A 24141-nucleotide genomic window follows, 5' to 3' on the forward strand; every position below is an offset into this window, starting at 1 on the left:
TAGATCCAAGCCATTACCCAAGCCATTACCTTCAATATGTAGATGCAGGTCACTACTTCTTTGTGATGACCCAAGCAATACCTTCAATGTGTACACCCAGGCCAAATAAATATAAATGCGGACTGATGATAAAGCTGATGATTGCATTATAGTATCAGCATTCTTTAAAAATCAATGCCAAAATGTTATTTTTACCTGTACTGATGTTTATTTTGAGATTGTCGGAAGTCTGTGCAGGCTTGTTGAATGTGAGATTCATGGTGAATGGTTGACCTCTCCTCACAATGAGTTCTTTGCTAATATAGCTGATGGTACGGTGTGCAGTTGCATTAGTGCTTTGCTGGAGATCTATGCTTTCCAGCTGTATGGCTAAGCAAAAAAAAAAAGAACAGTTTAATGTAACATCATAAAGACTAAGGGGGTCATTTATTATTAGATATACGCCATTTTTTGGTATATATCTGTTGCTGATTTGGGGATTTCCGGCCCATCTCTTTTATCATTTTCTACGCCTTAGGATGCTGGCGCCTCTACATAACTTAGGCACATCATGCTCCAGTGCAAGGGGCATTGAGACCGGTGTCTAAAATGCTGGACTTAATAAATGACCCCATAAACATCTAAATAAAGTTTCAGAAGTTCTGCTAGACATTAAAAGGGCAGTCCCATGAAAAAATTAATTCAGCATTTTTGAAAACCAGCTTGTGGAACTGAATACCTTTGTAGTTGCATGTAATAGTATAGCCACTAAGGCTAGTTTCACACTAGCGTTCGTCGGTCCGCTCGTGAGCTCCGTTTGAAGGAGCTCACGAGCGGACCCGAACGCCTCCGTCCAGCCCTGATGCAGTCTGAATGGAGCGGATCCGCTCAGACTGCATCAGTCTGGCGGCGTTCAGCCTCCGCTCCGCTCGCCTCCGCACGGACAGCTGAACGCTGCTTGCAGCGTTCAGCTGTCCGCCTGGCCGCGCGGAGGCGTGCGGATCCGTCCAGACTTACAACGTAAGTCAATGGGAACGGATCCGCTTGAAGAGGTCACCATATGGCTCAATCTTCAAGCGGATCCGTCCCCCATTGACTTTACATTGAAAGTCTGAACGGATCCGCTCAGGCATCTTGCGCACTTAGAAAATTTTCTAAGTTATTAATGCAGACGGATCCGTACTGAACGGAGCCTCCGTCTGCATTAATATGATCGGATCCGTTCAGAACGGATCCGATCAAGCGCTAGTGTGAAAGTAGCCTAAGTTGTTCAATAAAATCAGTTTAGGTGTTTCTGTCTTCCTCGCTGCAGAGGTCGCACATCCTCAGTTCCATCCTTCAACTATCACAAGCCCTATCTAATGTTAGAAGCTGTGACAGTTACAGGAAGATAACTGCAGCAGAAAGGACATGATTTTCATTTTTTTTACATTAGTCATGGAATAACCCCTTTAAATGTAGCATCCACGTTCCTACCATAAAGTCTAAAAGCAATGCCAAATAGTAAAAGATTATCTTCAAACCCCGTTCAAAATGTGGTGTCTCTTTAATATATAAACTGCTGTAAATAAATATTCCTAGATCCGATGTAAGACAAGTTCTCTACTGGCAACATTGATGGAAAACAGTTAAAGGGGATGTGAAAGAATGGGGGTGCTTTTGGCAACCCCTCCCATCCCCCCCTCCCACACACACTTGGCCAGACCGGGCTCCCTGTTCCTTCTCCTCCAGGCCTGGGATGCTCCTCTGGGTTCCTTCACTGAAAACATCCAGTTTGACGTCACCTGCAGCCAGCACCCCTGACATCATGACAAATGGTCACGTGACACAAGGGGATCGTATCACTGCCACGGCCAGTGATTAGCTGCTGGCAATGTCAAACTGGATGTTTTCAGCAAGGGAGCCCAGAGGAGCATCCCGGGCCTGGAGGAGAAGGAGCAGGGAGCCAGTGTTGTCAACCAGGTAAGTAAGCTTCGCTTTACAGGTCCGGCCAAGAGGGGAGTTTGCCTACCCCCGCCCCATTCTTGCACAACTCCTTTAAGCTTACACACGTACAAATTTTTTTTCCTGGTTGGATGTGGACCACTGAAATCTTGCTGCCTCATTATAGCACAATATTAGTACATTTGTCAGATAGCAGTATCATCATGGAAACCAGTTTAAAGGGTTTCTACCACTTCGCTGCACATATTTAGCTGTCAGACACTAGCGATCCGCTAGTGTCTGCTCTGCCCAACCATCCTAATATAATTGCTTTTGGGGCAGCCGTTTTGCTAAAAAAAGAACTTTTATTAATATGCTAATGAGCCTCTAGGTGCTATGGGGGCGTCATTAGCACCTAGAGGCTCCGTCTACCTTCAGAAACTGCCGCCGCCCAGCGCGTCCCTCCAGCCCGCCCATCTCCTCCTGAATGTGATCCTCCTTGTGAGCGTATGTATTCTGCGCATGCGCAGTGAATGTCTGACCGCTTCCTTGCTCAGACATCTCCACTGCGCCTGCGCGATGACGCCATAGTGCTCCGAGGACAGACGCAGTGGAGATGTCTGAGCAAGGAAGCGGTCAGACATTCACTGCGCATGCGCAGAATACAGGCGCTCACAAGGAGGATCGCATTCAGGAGGAGATGGGCGGGCTGGAGGGACGCGCTGGGCGGCGGCAGTTTCTGAAGGTAGACGGAGCCTCTAGGTGCTAATGACGCCCCCATAGCACCTAGAGGCTCATTAGCATATTAATAAAAGTTCTTTTTTTAGCAAAACGGCTGCCCCAAAAGCAATTATATTAGGATGGTTGGCCAGAGCAGACACTAGCGGATCGCTAGTGTCTGACAGCTAAATATGTGACACCGAAGTGGTAGAAACCCTTTAAGTTGGGACTTTTAAAGGCCCTAATTAAAACAAGGCAGCTGGTGCAACCAATGTACTTTACCCACCTACAGCTTTCTTAGTAAGGGACATACTATGGACATGGCCATGTGATCACTTCTGGTCCATCAATTTAGATTGAATGTTTGGTTAGCTTTACTCATCAATATTTAAACGCCAAAACCAGGACTCCAAAACACAAAAGAAGCACAACTCTTTTTTAGATACTTTTCTCTGTAGATTCCACTCCTGGTTTTGGCTTACAAATACAGATACAAACTATGTACCAAATACTGACCGTCCGAAAGTGGCATAAATAATAGTAAATCCTGGTTCTTACAGGTAACACTGACTTTTTGTTTTTTCCTTGAAACATTTTAAGAAAATATATATTTTGCGTATCCAAGACATATTTTGCTAGCAGAGAATGTCATCTGTATTTAATTCCAGGTCCACTGATACTGTGCCTTAATAATATTGTTATGCAACTGTTATTACATATAATGTGCCTGGCTGTCCAGCAAGTGTCAGTGTATCTGGCAGATAGAATGGAACTTGGAACAGAAGTGCGTTTGTCTTGTTTTCCTACCAAGGGAGGGGTTGCAGGGAGTTGAGTGGAGGAGTTGAGAGTTGGAACAAGAGAGTGAAGCAGCATGGTGTGGTGAGGGTGCGTTTTCATTTATCTTCTATGTTTGATGCAAGTTCACCATAGAGAGGCTCTTTGTGTCACATCAAGAAATGGGAGAGCTGTTTGGGTCTAAGTCATATTTTCAAGCATCTCCAGATAAAAGCTATGACTGGTAGTGCCTTTCTCCTTTTTCTATTAAAACACTTTGCCATCCTAAACTTTACATATTCATGTATATTGGTTACATTTGGTATTAGAAATTAACATTTAAAAAATATGATTGCTGCCATCATTTCTGTCAGCACACTACCAGTCACGTCTTGTCTGAAAGACTTGTTGATACAAAAACACTTCAATAACAGCAACAACCTATTAGTTAGAAATTCTGTTGTTGCAATAGTAATCAGATTTTTTTTTATTATTGCATTCTACTCATTTTGAGCTAACAATCATTTTTTCAATTGGTCTTTATTAAAAATTTGCAGCCCTTTTCTCTGTACAGTTTTGAGATACTCTAGTAGCAGGATCTGTTTTTATACTGTTTCCCATAAGGCTCCTTACTTCTGATCTCCTGACCTCATAAACACTCAGTATAGTTCGCTTCTTATCTTACTAATCAGAATATGGCTTAAATAAGTGTTTATGAGCTGTTAGTATTTCAAAGATAAGGTCTATAAATATCCATCAGATAATGACTCAAAGTGAAACAGCAAGATGTTTACAGCTAAGGCTACTTTCACACTAGCGTTCGATCGGATCCGTTCTGAACGGATCCGATCATAATAATGCAGACGGAGGCTCCGTTCAGAACGGATCCGTCTGCATTATATTGGCATATAAAAGCTAAGTGTGAAAATAGCCTCGGACGGATCCGTCCAGACTTTCAATGTAAAGTCAATGGGGGACGGATCCGCTTGAAGATTGAGCCATATTGTGGCATCTTCAAACGGATCCGTCCCCATTGACTTACATTGTAAGTCTGGACGGATCCGCACGCCTCCGCACGGCCAGGCGGACACCCGAACGCTGCAAGCAGCGTTCAGCTTTCCGCCTGTCCGTGCGGAGGCGAGCGGAGCGGAGGCTGAACGCCGCCAGACTGATGCAGTCTGAGCGGATCCGCATCCATTCAGACTGCATCAGGGCTGGACGGCTGCGTTCGGGTCCGCTCGTGAGCCCCTTCAAACGGAGCTCACGAGCGGACAGCCAAACGCTAGTGTGAAAGTAGCCTAAGCAAAGTAATAAACTCATTATTAAAAACACTGCCGAAAATGTTTAATAAATGTTAGTTAAAAAATAGATTTTTAGCCCAAAATTGTGTTTTTATCCTATAACAGGTAGTGCTTACTTACTATGAATGGGCCCGCCATTAGAAATATATGACCAAATAATAAGAGCACATTTACATTTATCTTACATTTCATGGGCATCTGAGAAAGGATCTAGTATCTAGTATTTTGAAATTAAATGGGCTAATATTAATCAAATGTTAATGTAGCCTCTCATATAAAATACATTAGGATAGTCTTCAAATCCTTTAACTTTTTTCAAGTTTTGTTATGTTGCGGCCTTGTGCTAAAATAAAAGAAAATCTAGTTTTTCCCCATACTGCACTCTATACCCCATAATGAGAAAGTGAAAACAGAACGGTAGCAATCTTTGCTAATTCATTAAAAAGGAAAAACTAAAATCTTGCATTGACATAAGTAATCAGACCATGTACTTAGTACTTAATTGAAGCACTTTTGGCAGCGATTACAGCTCCAGTCTTCTTCTTGGGTATGATTCCAAAAGGTTGGCACAACTGTGTAGTACCCCAGTGGAGTACTGCAAAGGGTTATTTATTGCTACAGCACTTAACCTACTGTTATTTAGTGCAATGTTGTGATTTTTGATTATATAAGCCCCATTGTAAGTGCACAAGCAACTATTTGGGTAACCGTTGTTTTTTTATTCGGGGTGTGAGGGCGATAAACCCAGGCTCACTCCCTGTTTTATTTAGTTAGAGGAGTCTAGTCTTAGGAGAGCTACAAGGCAAACGTCTGTGATAAAAGCTTTGCCGACAAGGTCCCAGAGATCTCAGAGACTTCAATTTATAAAAGAACAGCTCTAACACTAGAATCTGAGGTCTAGAATCTGCAAAACCTTGCAAAATAACAACAGCAAGGGACCTTACTGCTCTGGGAGGCGTACATTACTCCAGCACCTGCCACACATTGATATGAACTGTCCATTTTGTGTCTTAGGGCTCTTTCACACCTGCGTTATTGTCTTCCGGCATAGAGTTCCGTCGTCGGGGCTCTATGCCGGAAGAATACTGATCAGGATTATCCTAATGCATTCTGAATGGACAGTCCGTCCTTCAGGATGCATCAGGATGTCTTCCGTTCCGGAATGGAATGTTTTTTGTCCGGAGAAAATACTGCAGCATGCTGCGCTTTTTGCTCCGGCCAAAAATCCGGAACACTTGCCGCAAGGCCGGATCCGGAATGAATGCCCATTGAAAGGCATTCATCCGGATCCGGCCTTAAGCTAAACGTCGTTTCGGCGCATTGCCGGATGCGACGTTTAGCTTTTTCTCAATGGTTACCATGGCTGCTGGGACGCTAAAGTCCTGGCAGCCATGGTAAAGTGTAGCGGGGAGCGGGGGAGCGGTATACTTACCGTCCGTGCGGCTCCCGGGGCGCTCCAGAGTGACGTCAGGGCGCCCCAAGCGCATGGATCACGTGATCGCATGGATCACATGATCCATGCGCATGGGGCGCTCTGACGTCATTCTGGAGCGCCCCGGGAGCCGCACGGACTGTAAGTATACCGCTCCCCCGCTCCCCGCTCCTACTATGGCAACCAGGACTTTAATAGCGTCCTGGGTGCCATAGTAACACTGAAAGCATTTTGAAGACGGATCCGTCTTCAAATGCTTTCAGTACACTTGCGTTACTCCGGATCCGGCGTGTAAATCCGGCAAGTGGAGTACACGCCGGATCCGGACAACGCAAGTGTGAAAGAGGCCTTAGTCTGCAACCCTCAGTTCAGGAATTGCAGTAGTAGTTATGGACCTAGTTGCATGCCCATGGTTACTTGGAAATTGCTACTGCAAATAGTATATATATAGAGAAAGGGAGATTGGTAGTACTATTTCCTCCATCATTGTGTTTCCCATATGCTGCCATTGTGGAAATTGCTGCTCTGTAAGATACTTCTGAACTGCTGCTTGTACTACAATACTCATCATCTACTCAGTAAAGAGACTTTATTTATTGCAACCGACAAGTCTGATTATTGTCTCCGTACTACACTAGGCCTGCATCCACCCTCCTGCCTGGCACCCTAGCCAAACATTTGCATGACCACTCTGCCAAAAAGCCCAGATTGGTGGAGCGCTGCAGTGATGGTTGATCTTCTAGAAGCTTCTCTCTTCTGCACACAGCATCTTTGGAGCTCAGCCAGGCAGGGGCGTTGCTAGGTAAAAACATTCGGGGCCTGGGCCCCTGATGTTTTGTCCTAGGCCCTGAATGTACTGCCTGCCTGTTAGATATAACTGTATTGCTGTCCTCAGGACAGCAATACAAATGAATCTAATGCACTGCAAGAGCTGAATGTGATCAGTTCTAAATGCAGTAGCTGAAAAGGACCTGGGATGATGTCACCATCATGTGACCAGAGCAGGAGAGGATGGCTCAGCAGTGAAGAGAAGCCTGGGAAGAGGCTGAGGTGAGGTCTGCTACATGAGGAGAGGCAAGTGAAGATTACTCAGTGTGAGAGGCAGAGCAATGTTGGGAGTTGTTGTTATTTAACTGGGACTGTAAGTTAGGGCTGAAGAGAGGGAAGTTATTTACATGGGACAGTGAGGCGAAGTGATGTTAATTACATGGGACTGAAATTTGGAAGTGGCTGGGGTAGAGTGATGTTATTTACATGGGACTGTATGTTAAGACGTAATGTTATTTATATGGGACTGCATGTTGAAGGCAGCTATGGGAGAGAGTGATATTATTTACATGGGGCTGTATGTTGAAGGCAGCTGTGGGAGGGAGTGATATCATTTACATGGGATTGAATGTTAAGGGGTAATGTTATTTACATGGGACTGCATGTTGGAGGTGGCTGGGGAGGGGGTGATGTTATTTATATGGGACTGAATATTGAGGAGGTGATGTTATTTACATGGGACTGTATGTTGAAGGCAGCTGGGGAGAGGGTGATGTTATTTACATGGGACTGTATATTGGAAGGGGCGGGAGAGATGGTGTGATGTTATTTACATGGGACTGTATTTTAGAGGGGGCTGTAGATAGAGAGGGATGTTATTTACATGGAACTGTATATTGGAGGGTGCTGGAGAGATGGTGTGATGGTATTTATATGGCAAGGGGGGGAAATAGTGTTATTTACATGGGACTGTATGGCGGAGGTGCTAAGGAATTATAATTTCTGAGGACACTAAACAGAGGAATACAACTAAAGGGGGCACTGCAGGCAACATTATAAATACTTGGAGTGCTTCAGGGCGAGCATTATAACAGTAGCGGGCAATATAAATACTGGGGGCACTGTGGGGGCATTTTAGATCCAGGGGACATTAAGCGTTCTTATTACTACTGGGGGCTCTATAGGAGGGACTTATATATCCGCCTTATTTCTACTAAGAGCACTATGGGGGGGCCTTATTACTACTGAAGGTCTGTAGAGAGCTTTATTACCATTGGGGTGACAATAGGGGGCCTTATTTCTACTGGGGCTCTGTAAGGGCATTATTAATACTGGAGGGCTCTTCTACTAATGGAGGCACTCTTGGGGAGCGTTATTACGGTTGGGGGCACTGTAGGGGGCAATATTACTGAAGAGAGCACTCTTGTGGAGCATTATCACTGTTGGGTCCAATAGGGGGCAGTATTACTAATGAGAGCATTCTAGAAGGGAATTACTATTGGTGGGACTATGAGGAGCACTATTACTATGGGGAAGATTATCTGTATGGCACTCATTTTTCTTCAGGATAGTATTTGGGGGTACAGAAAATTAAGGAAGCAAAGATGTCCGTGTGTCAGTTGTACGGACCGAATGGAGAAGATGATGACGGAGGAAACTTCACCTGGGAGGAACTGGATGTGAGAGGTATGTGCTGCTGTATAGAAAGTACAGTAAAATGTCTTCAGTGCTAGTGTTTACGGGGAGGGGGGTTGTTCAACTTAGAGAATTGGGCCATATACCATAGGTGCTTGGGCCCCGGATCTTTTGAGACCCTAGCAATGCCCAGGTGACCATTGGATCTTGTTCACTTCTCTTACCAAGGTCCTTCTTCCCTGATAACTTAGTTTGGTGGGACAGCCAGCTCTAGGAAGGGTCTTGGTTACTCCAAACCTCTTCAGTTTAAAAATAATGGAGGCCACCGTGCTCTTGGGAACTTTCAGTTCAGCAGAATTTTTATACCCTTCTCCAGATCTGTGTTTCCATATGATAATCATGTCTCTGAGCTCTACAATCACTCAAAGACAATCAAAGAGTTGTCCCTTAGCCACTCCTGTGTTGTCTTGGTTGTGTGCTTAGGGTTATTGGGGACGAGTTATCAAAACTGGTTTAGTTACCTCTAACAACCAATTCGATTTCAGCTTTCATTTTGCAAAAGAGCTCTGAAACATAAAAGGTGGAATCTGATTGGTTGCAATGGACAACTAAGTCAGTTTTTCTTTACACAAGTTTTGATAAATCTCTACCATTGTCTTGTTGAAAGGTAAAACTGTGGCCCAGTTTGAGGCCCAGAGCTCTTTGCTTTACTTAGCTTTCAATTAACTGTAGGGCCAGGTATGTCAAACAGGCCCACTAAATCCCAAAATTATGTAGCATGAATACTAGTCCCGTAGGACAGAGGGATAAAACTTATCATTTAATTTTTGGTCAATCTAAAATTATAGACACCAGAGGAGGAGCCTCTATACAAAACAAAATTTAACAAGACAGCCCTGTGGGCAAAATGGTACATATAAAGACAATGTGACCAGAGGTTTGAAAAAAAGCAGGAACGTTCTCACCCGGTTGTGGATCAGGATGTCTCATGAGGAAGACTGGAGGTGAAGAACGGTCCTTTGATGCTTCTCGTTCACACACAAAAGATAGGTGAGCCCCTTCAGATATGGTGGGTGACGGGGTGGTTAGCCCTAGGCAACCCTAAGAAGGGGGGGCAGGGGCTAGTATGCCCTACCTATCTACGCGGGGACTTACCCCGGAAGGAGCGTCCCCGTCCGGATACCTGTCCCTGTGGGGACAGAAACCCTAGTAGTCCCTAAAAAAAAAATAGGGCATACTAGCCCCTGCCCCCCCTTCTTAGGGTTGCCTAGGGCTAACCACCCCGTCACCCACCATATCTGAAGGGGCTCACCTATCTTTTGTGTGTGAACGAGAAGCATCAAAGGACCGTTCTTCACCTCCAGTCTTCCTCATGAGACATCCTGATCCACAACCGGGTGAGAACATTCCTGCTTTTTTTCAAACCTCTGGTCACATTGTCTTTATATGTACCATTTTGCCCACAGGGCTGTCTTGTTAAATTTTGTTTTGTATAGAGGCTCCTCCTCTGGTGTCTATAATTTTAGATTGACCAAAAATTAAATGTTAAGTTTTATCCCTCTGTCCTACGGGACTAGTATTCATTTTACTTAGCTTTCTCTCAACATTGACCTCTTCATTTTGAAAATTATGGAGGCCACTGTGCTCCTGGGAACTTTCAGTGCAGTAGAATTTTTCTTTTTATCCTTCTCCATATCTGTTTCCACATAATCATGTCTCTGAGCTCTACGGGCAGTTCTTTCTTCCTCATAGGTTGGTTTTGCTCTGATATGTATTGACCTTATATAGACTAGGCTGTGTCTTTCCAAATAATGTCCAATCATCTGGATTTACCACAGGTGGACTCAAAACATTGTTCAGAAACATCTCAAAGATGATCAACAGAAATGGGAGGCATTCAGAGCTAAATTTCAAGTGTCTGAATATTTATGTTCATGCAAAATTTACATTTTTCCTTTTTAATAAATTTGCATAAACTTCTAAAATTGAGACTGATCCGGAAAACTTTTTTATTTTTATTTTAGCACAAGGCTGCAACATAGACAAATGTGAAAAAAGGGTCTGCGGAATTTCCAAATGCATTGTATATTTATTGAGTCCATAGGGAAGTAGAGAAGATGACTAATTGGGGGCTCTACAGTTACAGTTGCCACATGTAAACTAAATGGAAGCATGGACGAAACTATATCCATAGCAGCCATATCACTTGCTATAAGGCCCAGTTTTTTTTTTACCTTTTGTGGGGAATAATATGATGGCTTTTTGCTATAATATGGGTTTTCTGATATATGGTGCCATTATACATACCTTTATTTATAACCATTTATGCTGCTGTTTTAATTTTCTCACACTAGGTGGTGGGGGTCCATTGTATTTTGCTATGGGGCCCAATGTTACTCCAGTGATGGACACCATGCACATCTATAACAGCGGCTGCTGTGCGCCACTGTTCCCCTGCTTACCACCACAGTCCCGGGCACCGTGCTCAGTGGTGATCTGTGGCCAGTGCTTCCCATTCACTGCTACAGTCCTGGGCTCTGTCTGTGTAGGTGCTGTTATTCTGGGATCCGCTCCACAGTTTCCTCTCAGTCCTGGCCACAGCATGCTTACTGCTTGTTTCTTGCAGCACTTCCTTAAGGGCCAGTGCGAGTCACTTCCTGGGCTTTATGGGTTAGGTCATGTGACCTCGCTAACCAATCCTAGCCCTCCTGAACATATATAAGCGGCTCAGCCCCCTTCCCAGATGCCTCAGTGTCAAGGTCCTTGTGCTCTGCTAAGGTTCCTAATATTAACTTGTGTCCCTGTATTCCTGACTTGTACTTGTGTTCCTGGATTCTGCTACCCATCTGATCCCTGCCTGCTTGCCTTGACTCTTCTGTCGCTGATCCAGATGGCCTGACTTGTACTTGTGCCGCCTGCTCTGACCTATTGCCTGTCTGAATACGCCTCTGCCTCATCCTTTGGTCCTACACTTTTGCTACTGGTAACAACTCCGCCTGCCTGACTATGCCTGTACTTTTGGTACCTTTCCCTGGTAACTTATGGTCTGCCTGGACCAGCTGCCTTGTGTGCCTATCCTCCTCAAGAGGTAGCGACCTGGTGTTCCCATCGGGAAGTCTATCCCCACCATCAGGGATACTGTGAAGAATCAAGGGGTTCCCTTAGACAATGCCCTTAGAGGAGGTAGGACACGTGGCACAGTGGGTTCACACCCGCTGGTTCATGACAACATCATAAGCTTTCGCACATCATAACCTAATATAAAGGACTATGATTTTACAAGTAGATACTATGCAGTGGGACTGCAGGTAGGTGGAAGCACACAGGTGAGTTCAGGCCACTTATTTCTCTGGGCTCCTGACAGCAGCGCCATCTATATTGTCAAAATGGCAGCCTTAATTATGAAGAATAAAATACATACTAAAAATAACAAGATTACATAAACCATATGCCGTACAAGAGCTTCAGACCTTTCTATTTAACCGTGGTAACTGACATTTGGCATTTCATGTATTACAAAACTATAAATGCTAGCATGCCCAGATAGGTTGTGGTTATATAATTCATACTTGCAAGTTTCTGTCATAGATCCATAGGATATTTGGATGTGCAGAGCCTCCGAACATTTTCTCTTTTTCCCAAGCCACACCTCCTTTAAATTCAGGTCATGCCCCATTATGTTCTGTGGTGGCCCTCGACTCTGTATTTGCCTATGGGGGTGTCTGAATACTGGCTAATACTGGCTAATCTCTGGGAGATGACAGAAGATGTTCCCAGCACCCAGGAGATTTGCTAACTCTTCTTGGAGTCCCATATATTCCGTATGACTGCTACTACAGTATAAAATATGCGGTCACCAGGGGTGCACCTAGCCTTTCTGCTGCCTAGGCAAAAACTGAAACGATGCCCCCGCCAATGCCAATTTCTTAACACAACCCTTTGTCACAATGAAAGCGCTCATTGCCCATGTCCCTTCTGCTGCCCCACTCTTGTCCTTACTTGGCGCTGCCTGAGGTGATCGCCTCACCTGGCCTCACTGGTGGTGCACCCCTGGTGGTCACAAGTCATAGAATTCTGCCCTTTTTGTTAAAATTAGAATTAGATGAGAACAAACGGTAGGTGGATGGAAAACTGACCCTACTTATCTACATACGGGGGGGGGGGGGGGGGGGGGGGTAGTTATGAAAACTTTCCATGTTTTTCATAGTGACCAATCACAGCACAGTTTAGATTTTTCAAGAGCAGAATACAGAATGAAAGCTGTGCAGTGATTGGCTGCTATAGGCAACTAAGCCAGTTTTTCTTTTAGATGGCTTCATGACCCTTCCTATCATGGAGTAACTGTGCTCTATTTTAAAGAGTCAAGGACAAAATAATTATATGTCGATCACTAACATCAACACAGTGGTTTTGTAAATGAAAAAATTTAGCAATACCATAACAAATAACCGCAAAGCATGACTGCTATGCAATTACGGATCTGAATCGCCTGTAAATATTTAACTGTCCCAATGATGTCTCCTTCAGTAACAATTCATATAACAGTAAACATTTTTCTAAATCTCTACTTTGGACAACTCCTTTGACCCCAGAAAAAAGTTGATCTCTGCTGGGACCCCCGACATTTGTCGGCAATTGTCCATTTTTGCTTTTTAATTTTTCACTCTACACCTTCCCAGAGCCACTGTAGTAGGGAGCTTGAAATTTTTTTATTTTTTTTACAGCCTTCCTTATGCAGTAAAATTGACCTGTTACTTTCATTCTCTCAGTCAATATGATTACAACAATGAGTAAAGGATACAATAAGGCTGCATCAAAGTGTCAGGCCATGGAACAGTGGTTCTCACAGCTATGTAGGCGCACCCACTATGCTGAAAAGACAATAATACAGGTCCTTCTAAAAAAATTAGCATATTGTGATAAAGTTCATTATTTTCTGTAATGTACTGATAAACATTAGACTTTCATATATTTTAGATTCATTACACACAACTGAAGTAGTTCAAGCCTTTTATTGTTTTAATATTGATGATTTTGGCATACAGCTCATGAAAACCCAAAATTCCTATCTAAAAAAATTAGCATATCATGAAAAGGTTCTCTAAACGAGCTATTAACCTAATCATCTGAATCCACAAATTAACTCTAAACACCTGCAAAAGATTCCTGAGGCTTTTAAAAACTCCCAGCCTGGTTCATTACTCAAAACCGCAGTCATGGGTAAGACTGCCGACCTGACTGCTGTCCAGAAGGCCATCATTGACACCCTCAAGCAAGAGAGTAAGACACAGAAAGAAATTTCTGAACGAATAGGCTGTTCCCAGAGTGCTGTATCAAGGCACCTCAGTGGGAAGTCTGTGGGAAGGAAAAAGTGTGGCAGAAAACGCTGCACAACGAGAAGAGGTGACCGGACCCTGAGGAAGATTGTGGAGAAGGACCGATTCCAGACCTTGGGGGACCTGTGGAAGCAGTGGACTGAGTCTGAAAGTAGAAACATCCAGAGCCACCATGTACAGGCGTGTGCAGGAAATGGGCTACAGGTGCCGCATTCCCCAGGTCAAGCCACTTTTGAACCAGAAACAGCGGCAGAAGCGCCTGACCTGGGCTACAGAGAGGCAGCACTGGACTGTTGCTCAGTGGTCCAAAGTACTTTTTTCGGATGGAAGCCAATTTTGCATGTCATTCGGAAATCAAGGTGCCAGAGTCTGGAGGAAGACTGGGGAGAGGGAAATGCCAAAATGCCTGAAGTCCAGTGTCAAGTACCCACAGTCAGTGATGGTCTGGGGTGCCATGTCAGCTGCTGGTGTTGGTCCACTGTGTTTTATCAAGGGCAGGGTCAATGCAGCTAGCTATCAGGAGATTTTGGAGCACTTCATGCTTCCATCTGCTGAAAAGCTTTATGGAGATGAAGATGTCATTTTTCAGCACGACCTGGCACCTGCTCACAGTGCCAAAACCACTGGTAAATGGTTTACTGACCATGGTATTACTGGGCTCAATTGGCCTGCCAACTCTCCTGACCTGAACCCCATAGAGAATCTGTGGGATATTGGGAAGAGAAAGTTGAGAGACGCAAGACCCAACACTCTGGATGAGCTTAAGGCCGCTATCGAAGCATCCTGGGCCTCCATAACACCTCAGCAGTGCCACAGGCTGATTGCCTCCATGCCACGCCGCATTGAAGCAGCCATTTCTGCAAAAGGATTCCCGACCAAGTATTGAGTGCATAACTGAACATAATTATTTGAAGGTTGACTTTTTTTGTATTAAAAACACTTTTCTTTTATTGGTCGGATGAAATATGCTAATTCTTTTAGATAGGAATTTTGGGTTTTCATGAGCTGTATGCCAAAATCATCAATATTAAAACAATAAAAGGCTTGAGCTACTTCAGTTGGTGTGTAATGAATCTAAAATATATGATAGTCTAATGTTTATCAGTACATTACAGAAAATAATGAACTTTATCACAATATGCTAATTATTTTAGAAGGACCTGTATATACAACACGCTGGGCACTCACTAATACTTGGAACCAAACAATATAATTTAATGTACAATAGACAAATGACAACAATAAAAACATACATACAATAAGATCCGAAATTTGCATATGGACCAGTTACAGTCTATAAATCAGATGTAAAATCTATAAAAAATAGTCCTGAGCAAGAATCTAAAATCCAACTGTTCTTATAGTTTGAAGACAAAATCGCATAGCAAGTGTGCGGCGTCCCGCTACACAAGCCCAATATTAAATCATTTGAATTAATTGTGCCCAAAATAAGTTTGAATTTGAATTATATTCAAATGCCGTTTATATGCCTGTTCGTCCTGAGACACTAGTGCTGTAATAGAAATGCTTGCACTTACGTGTCTGCTATCTCACCCTTCGTCTGTACCGCGCTAATTCGCATCACACGCTGACCTGCAGACGTGTATCGATGTCGGTTTACCTTGTGACTGATGACGTTTTCACGTGCGCGGGCAGGTGGTTTGATCTCTTACGGCCTGTAACTGATGGTAACTCTGTATTATTTCCTTAGTAAACAGACATCGATACACGTCTGCAGGTCAGCGTGTGATGCGAATTAGCGAGGTACAGACGAAGGGTGAGATCGCGGACAGGTAAGTGCAAGCATTTCTATTACAGCACTAGTGCCTCAGGACGAATGGCATATAAACGGTATTTGCATATAATACCCCTGTAAGATCGCTGCGGTTCGAACTGATTTCGCACACAATTAATTCAAGTGGATCAATATTGGGCCTGTGTAGCGGGACGCCGCACACTTGCTATGCGATTTTGTCTTCAAACTATAAGAACAGTTGGATTTTAGATTATTGCTCAGAACTATTTTTTATCGATTTTACATCCAATTTATAGACTGTAACTGGTCCATATGCGAATTCCGAATCTTATTGTATGGAGTTTTTATTGTTGTCATTTGTCTATTGTACATTCAATTATATTGTTTGGTTCCAAGTATTAGTAAGTGCCCAGCGTGTTGTATATACGATTACAACAATACCACATTTGTATAGTTTTTCTTAGTTTTTAATACTGAAAAAAATAAAAACCTTGCAAAAAATGTATTTTTTTATTTTCATCACCATATTCTGACCCCTATAGTTATATTTATGTGTACAGAGCTGTATGAGGACTTTTTGCGGGACAATCTGTACTTCAGTGATTCTATTTTAAAGGGCTTCTGTCACCCCCATTTAGCAATTTTCAGTATCGGACATTAGCTATTTGCTAATGTCAGTTGAGTCCATATATATCACTCTTACCTCTCTCTGTGCTGTCATTTCTTTAAAAATCTGACTTTTATAATATGCTAATTACTTCACTACCAGCAAGTTGGGCGGTTACTTGCTGGTAGCCGCCACATCCTCGGACTATAAACACGCCCCCTCTTCCACTTGATAGACAGGGCCAGCGAGCGCTCTCCTCCTCCCGCTGGCCCTGTCTGCCCATGAAATCCCGCGCCTGCGCCGTACCGGTCCTCATTCGGCGCAGGCACTCTAAGAGAAGGACGCTCGCTTGCCCGCTTCTTCCTCAGTGCGCCTGCGCCGATGACGTCAGCCTACACCCGGAAAAGAAGACTGCCGGCATCGCTGGGAAGGAGGATGCTTGTTTTAGGTAAGTATTTGCCTAATAAGCATGCAGCCATCGTTCCCACTAAAACCACCAATGTATAAGGGGGCATATATATATATATATATATATATATATATATGTGTGTGTGATATATCTATATACATATATACACTCACCTAAAGAATTATTAGAACCACAACCCTACATGCATTGAAGCAACTGCCATGTGATTGGTTGACTAGATAATCGCATTAATGAGAAATAGAACAGGTGTTCCTAATAATTCTTTAGGTGAGTGTATATATATATCACACACACACATTTCAGTCTTCTTTTCCGGGTGTAGGCTGACGTCATCGGCGCAAGCGCACTGAGAAAGGAGCGGGCAAGCGAGCGTCCTTCTCTCAGAGCGCCTGCGCCGAATGAGGACCGGTACGACGCAGGCCTGGGATTTCAGGGGCAGACGGGAGGAGGAGAGAGCTTGCTGGCCCTGTCTATCAAGTGGAGGAGGGGGCGTGTTTATAGTCCGAAGATGCGGCGGCTACCAGCAAGTAACCGACCAACTTGCTGGTAGTGAAGCAATTAGCATATTATAAAAGTAAGATTTTTAAAGAAATTACAGCACAGAGACAGGTAACAGTGATATATATGGACTCAACTGATATTAGCAAATAGCTAATGTCCGATACTGAAAATTGCTAAATGGGGGTGACAGAAACCCTCTAAAGTGTGTGTGACTTTTTGATCACTTTTTTGATTTTTTTTTGGAGGGAGGTGAAGTGACAAGGAAATGTTGAATTGTCCATTTTCAATTTCTTTTCTGTTACACCTTTTTCCGTATGGGATACATATTGCTATATTTTAATAGTACGGGCAATTTCAGGCGCGGCGATGCCTATAAAGTTTTTTTATTGTTTGCCTTTTTTGGGAGAAAGGGAGTGATTTGAACTTTTATATATTTTTACATTTTTTTTGTATTTTTTAAAACTTTACTTTTTTTTAAAACTTTTTTAAAGTCACCCAACAATACAGTGATGCTACCTGCTGGCCTGTATTGGTATATACCAGTAATGGGTATCAGAGCCTGCTTGAGAATCTAAGCCATCACTGGGACATTACAGCTTCCCTGGTCTGCACTGCTCAGATGCTGGTGTGTTCAACACATTCTATTCCTCTGCAGTGCCTCCACATGGAAAATAACATATTACATGGTTCCCACTAAAACCAGAAGCTGTCCATGTAACACACAATCTAGCTTGGTCCTCCCAAGAGGGAGAGACACTTTTTCTAGCCACTCCTATGGAGGTTATGAATAAATGACTTAAAAAGGCCTAGTAGGATATCTGAATATGGGTTCTCCTAACTACACAACACCTGCATGGAGGTTTCCAGGTATAACATACAGATGACCTGTCCTCAGGATAGGTTGTCTTTAATATCAGATTGATGGGAGTCTGACTCCCGACACCCCTGGCGGCTAACTGTTTGAAGTGGCCTCAATGTTCTGATGAGAACTTCAGCCTCTTCCTAGGCCAGTGACATCACATTTATCATCGCATGGCCTATATGCAGCTCAGTCCCATTCAAGTGAATGGACCTTGGCTGCAATACCAAGCACAGCCACTATATAATGCACGGTGTTGTGCAGGGTGTGCTCTGAGGAGAGCTTCATCACTTTCAAACAGTTGATCAGTGGGGATGGCGGGATTCAGACCCACATTGATCTGATATTGATGACCTATCCTGCAGTTGGTCCATGCCCTCTCTTCCTCCTTCCCCCACGGTTCATGTTTTGTTCCTACCAGGCAGGCACAGCCATCAAAATAATGCTGTTCCACTGCTCATGTAGTCTGAGGCCTGCCTCTCATTGCCTGTGCAACATCCGCACATGCAGCTAGGGACCTTTTAAGATGTGATAAATGTAATTTTTCGTGACGCCAGTTGCATTTCAGCAACGAGGGACTAAGTCCCTCTATGGAGAAGGTGATGGTGGAACCCAGGTGTGGGAATGCCAGAGTGGTGTAAGGGTTGTCTGTAATGTCCTTTTAGGTGTTGTGGCTTTGCTCCTACCTGGATATCCGGGAACCCCAGGCGTTGCGGGACGAAGCAGAGCAAATAGGGTGAATAGGAAGTGGAGAGGATGATGAAAGAAATTGAGTCCAGACTTTGTACGAAGTTCAACTGCAGCTTTACTTTGCATAAACGTTTCTTCAAACGGTTTACAGACTTGGTCTTGGTTTCCAGCAAGCTTTAGCATAAAAATGGCAGGCAAACCCTCTTGGCCCTGCTATGCTGACAAGATTAAATAGGAGCATTACCTTTTGCTTTTTGCTGCAACTTGTCTCTTTGTCTGACTCTATGGCAAGGCACAGGGCAACTTCTTCCTGGCTAATGAGACTTCTAGATGTGTTTTCTCTGCTCCAGCAGAACTGAAGGTGTTCTGGCGTAGGAGGGATACAGCACTGCACACCTGCTACCTTAACAGGGGGTCAGCTAGAACTAACTGGTCCCCACCCTTCCTGCAGGACATGGGATTCGCCCACGAGGGGTGGGGGGGTTTAGAATGGACTAGAAAGTTCCATTCTATTCTACATACTGCTCTGCCATATTCGCTGCCACCATTACATTTGAACATAAACAAATGCACAATATATGGGAGCTGGAATAAATGTATAAAATGACATTGAGATTGCACACCCAGATAGAAACAGGGCGTAGGTGTGGTGATGCCACTCAAGGCGTTACACCTGTAGGGTGTATGCACATGTTCCTTCTGGTTCCTATAGGGCCAGCGTGTGCACGTTTCAATCTTTCAAAACCTATGGCCACCTTTGGATATTTAGTAGTAGCAAATTGCTCCTCAGCTGTTTTTTTTTTTATTAGTATCAGTTTTCTAGCCTTTTGTTGCCCCTGTCCTCACTTTTTTTAAATGCATTGCTGCCAACTTCTAAATGAGTTGAAGTGGTAAAATGTCTCACTTTCAACATCCGATATGTGTTCTATGATCTACTGTGTCTATGAGATTTGCAAATCTGTTTCTATTTAAATATTATACAATGTCCCAACTTTTTGGGAATTGGGGTTGTGTTATAACTAAGGATAATGGGTTATGCTCCCTGGTGTATGCCACACACCAGGATATTAGACAATGATATCTACTTCTTTCTGAGAGCTTTCAATTCACCTGTTGAATGTACAGATTAAGATTGCTTATTAAGCAGAATATTGCCAGTACGGTTTCTTTAGGTGTGTCCTTGACATGTCTGGATTTATAGGAAGGAAAGGAAGAATAAATTATATATTAGGATTAGATTATTACTGTTGTGTACACTCCTAGAATTAATGATTATGTAATCCAGGAGATTCAACATCACATTAAAGCTATGGCATCTATTGCCATCCCAGAGCCCTTAGGGTCCAGGTGAACTGTCTATGTTGCAATCACTTGGGACTGCTTGTATCCTTCTGTCTCCTTGGCTTTGAGATTACTAAAACTTGTTAACCCATTAAGGAGCGTGCGATTTTCCACTTTTGCATATATATATTTTTTGGCCAACACTGGAGCTACAGCAAAATATCTGATCATTGGGGCTGTGTGGAGTCAGACCCCCGCTGATCACATAGTGCTAGCCAAACCTAGCAATCACTTGTAAAATCCTGGAAACCCCTTTAATTGGGAATAGCAATCACCGCCACTACCCCAGATTTCAACAAAAGTCAAGATGATTGCTCCATTTAAATGCTACATCATTGATGGGTGCTCATTTTGGGCAAAACAAATCTACCCATGCAAATAGACCCTTAGTTAAAAAATTGGGTCGGGCGGTTCTACGGATCTTTATCTCTCCTAATTCTACATAGATCACTACTTTTATACACCTTAGTTGTCATTCCTAACGTGTTGAAAGATATTTTAAAAAATTCTATTTGAAACCTAGGTCATGAAGGTCTCCCTTCGAATTGTGTCTTCTCAACAGCAAAATCCATGATGTTGTTGTCTTGACTTGCTTTTATTGCAATTATTAATGCTTTAGGTTTGTCACAAGCTTGCACTGACAGTATGGAAAAAGCCTAAGCTGAATCATTTGTAGACCTGCTTAACAGCTTTTTTAGTGAGTTCACTGTTTAGGCATCATTTATGGCTTGCCTCCTCCTAAGGTAGAGACAGTTTAGACTCAGACAGCCAAATCACTCCATTACCAACAATTCCAAGTAAAAGACAATGGAAAAACAGTATTGGAGTATATATGAAATTGAATTGTGAACTCCCTGCTAGTCTAGTCTGCTCCAAGCTGCATAATGCACAGTATGTATAATGAATAGTAGTATAATATAGCGCTATTCAGTGCCACTTTTATTACTACCCCATGGGATGCTCCAGGCTTATTGGATATGCCACTGACCTAAAATATGCACCAAGTGAAGCAAAACTCCTATTTGTAGTGCATTTTATATCTCCCTGTTGACTTTAAGCTAACATTCGGCCACAGCTATTTTTGAAAAAACAAAAACATAGTGCTGGATAATAATGTGTGGCTTTCATTGTGATAGATATTGTCAAAACTCATGTCAGAAAATGTATGGGGTTCATGCTAAATGTTAAATTTTTCAGTGTATTTATGCTATAAAACTGCCATAAATGATAAATATCTGGATAACTGCAGCCACCACTAGGGGGAGCTCAGTATATAGTGTATGAATTGATAGAGCTACTCTAGAGCTCAATAGGAGATGTATAAATCTTTATGCAGTGAACTCCCCCTAGTGGTGGCCACAGGAAATCAATTTGACTATGTCAAGAAGCAATGAAAACACCTCAGCACTTGGCCCCTGTTCCAACACGGGCCCTGTAGGTGTTGTGTGGTCCACCTCCATGCATAGAGGGGACCTGCAGTTTACGAGCGCCACTGCCGCGTTTAAGACAATTGTGCTTCCTTCTGGCTACTACTGGCATGCTGATAAGTAGTGATGAGCGGGAGGTGCCATATTCAATTTTGCAGAATTTCGCGAATATTCGATTGAATATTCGTCGAAATTGAATATTCGTCATTATTCTATTTATCGCAAATAATATGCGATTTAATTATTTGCGTACTGCGATTTTCTCATAACTGTATAAGGCAAGTTTCCTATTGGTTGGCTATTTAGAATATACACTTTTTTTTTTTTTAAATCTGTACAGTTGTTTGCATACTCCTCCCCAACAAGCGTCCCTGTCACCATGGGAACGCCTGTGGGTTACAAAATACCATCGGATATGAGTTTTCCACGAGATTGTGAAAACTCAGATCCGATTGTATATTCTAACCCACAAGCGTTCCCATGGTGACGGGGACGCTTGTCGGGGAGGAGTATGTGAACGACCGTACAGATTGGAAAAAAAAGACGAATATTCTAAATAACGAATATATTTGCTATATTGTTATATATTAGTTTTTTAGAATATTCGTCATATTCTAAAACACAAAGTTATAGCAATATAGCGAATATTCGTGAAATACACATATAGACTGCAATTTAGCTAATAAAGTGATATAGTATTTTTTTTTAATAGTGTACATTTTTTCCAAATCTGGACTTCATAAGAGACAAAAAAAAGTGACTATAAAAAAAAGATTATAGCACTATATTAGCTAAATTGCAGTCTATATGTGTATTTCACGGATATTCGCTATATTGCTATAACTTTGTTTTTTAGAATATTCGCTATATTGCTATATATTCTTGTTTTAGAATACTACGAATATTCTAAAAAACTAAGTTATAGCAATATAACGAATATTCATAAAATACACATATAGACTGTAATTTAGCTAATAAAGTGCTATAATCTTATTTTTACAGTCTAATTTTTTGTCTCTTCTGAAGTTCAGATTTGGAAAAAATGTACACTATAAAAAAAAATACTATAGCACTGTATTCGTTATTTTGAATATTCGTCTTTTTTTTCCAATCTGTACGGTCGTTCGCATACTCCTCCCCGACAAGCGTCCCCGTCACCATGGGAACGCCTGTGGGTTAGAATATGCCATCGGATCTGAGTTTTCATGATCTCAGGGAAAACTCAGATCTGATGGTATTTTCTAACCCACAGGCGTTCCCATGGTGAAGGGGACGCTTGTCGGGGAGGAGTATGCGAACGACCGTACAGATTGGGAAAAAAAAGGTGAATATTCTAAATAACGAATATATTCCCTATATTGCTATATATATATATGTTTTTTTACAATATTCATCATTTTTTTCCATATAAAAACATGATTCCTTCCTGCTTAAGTTGCTTGTGGGCCAATAACTCAATGACCCACAAGAAAGAAGCAGGGAGGAATCATGTTTTCAGATGTAAAAAAAATTACGAATATTCGATATAGTGAATATATAGCACTATTTTCGTAATAGTCGCGAATTAGCGAAGTTGCGATATTCGCGATTAATATTTGCTATTCGAATATTCGCGCTCAACACTACTGATAAGTTATTTTCTAAAAAAACATGGATGATCTGTCTTGTGGCTATCGTCTGCTGTCATTGAATTAACTCTTTGAAAATAAGGCACAATACTATTCCTGGCCCATGGTTGCTGCTGTACACACCTCCAGAAGTATCTCTGCTCGTATTAACAGCCACAGCAGTTGGGGTCCCATTTCTTGAAGCCTCACCAGTATTTCTGTGCGACACGTCTATAAAACCAGAAAATCTCTATAAATATAAAAAATTGTGCAAAGTATTGTCCAGAGGTATATATAAAGAATTTTTCCCCTTATACAGGGTAATTGGTAACCACCTTGAAGAGTTTTTTTGCCTTCCTCTAGATCAACACAATAGGATTTCAACCTGACTTCATTTCAGGACCTGTGTGTCTTTTTTCAATCCTTACCAACTATGTAACTCTATAACTAAAGATGTATTCGATGAGTACAGCTTCTACTAGCTTAGCTTTCCAAAGTGCTAGCTGCTCACTTATGTTATATTCCTTTACTTAATCCAAGATGCATTAGGATGTAGCTCCGTAACAAGATTTACAGGATTGTCTCTGCAGAAGGCTTAAATAAATAAGTGAGCTGTGAAAGTAGATAGCTTACCTGATGATAATCTTCCTCCCATGATTCTGTTCAGATGGTGAGATGATCAAACGACTGGCTCTTGCTTTGGTTTATCAGTTTTATATCCCAAATATCAAGCTCCCTCCAGCATCGTCCCCTAAATATGTAGATGAGCTGGGTATGGCTCACCAAATAGATTTTAAGTGCAATACGCTTGTTTTAGGGTTTCACAAGGTTGGGTGTGTACGGCGTAAGGCTTCGCTGACTTTATGTCAATTATGATTACTCAGAGAAAGTCATTAATTATCTTGTTTGTGTTCATCTACGTAACAAATGCGGTCGGACTACCAGCTCCACTTGAAAGGGATCTCCTACTAGAGACAATTATGATACTGTACCTTACAGACATGTCATAAAGCACTAAGGGTACTTTCACACTTGCGTTTTTCTTTTCCGGCATA

The 24141-nt window shown here is 42.6% G+C and overlaps 1 protein-coding gene across 2 annotated transcripts in view; it reads right to left on the minus strand.

Annotated features, from left to right (window-relative positions):
* LOC122940083 (protein-glutamine gamma-glutamyltransferase 6-like) overlaps positions 1–23876 on the minus strand; it is a 51382-nt gene extending 27506 nt beyond the window's left edge. Inside the window, exons 1-3 of one of the 2 annotated variants that reach the window (XM_044296428.1) lie at positions 23720–23876; positions 23231–23317; positions 196–369 (exon numbers count right to left, since the gene is read on the minus strand). In XM_044296428.1, coding sequence (XP_044152363.1) covers positions 196–369; positions 23231–23317; positions 23720–23741 — 283 coding nt within the window. In that variant the 5' untranslated portion in view covers positions 23742–23876. The remainder of the gene's footprint in view (positions 1–195; positions 370–23230; positions 23318–23719) is intronic. The other variant, XM_044296429.1, reaches the window with a different exon arrangement.
* Between the last annotated feature and the right edge of the window lie 265 nt (positions 23877–24141).

Source organism: Bufo gargarizans, chromosome 6 (assembly GCF_014858855.1).
Source record: "Bufo gargarizans isolate SCDJY-AF-19 chromosome 6, ASM1485885v1, whole genome shotgun sequence".
Taxonomy (NCBI): domain Eukaryota; kingdom Metazoa; phylum Chordata; class Amphibia; order Anura; family Bufonidae; genus Bufo; species Bufo gargarizans.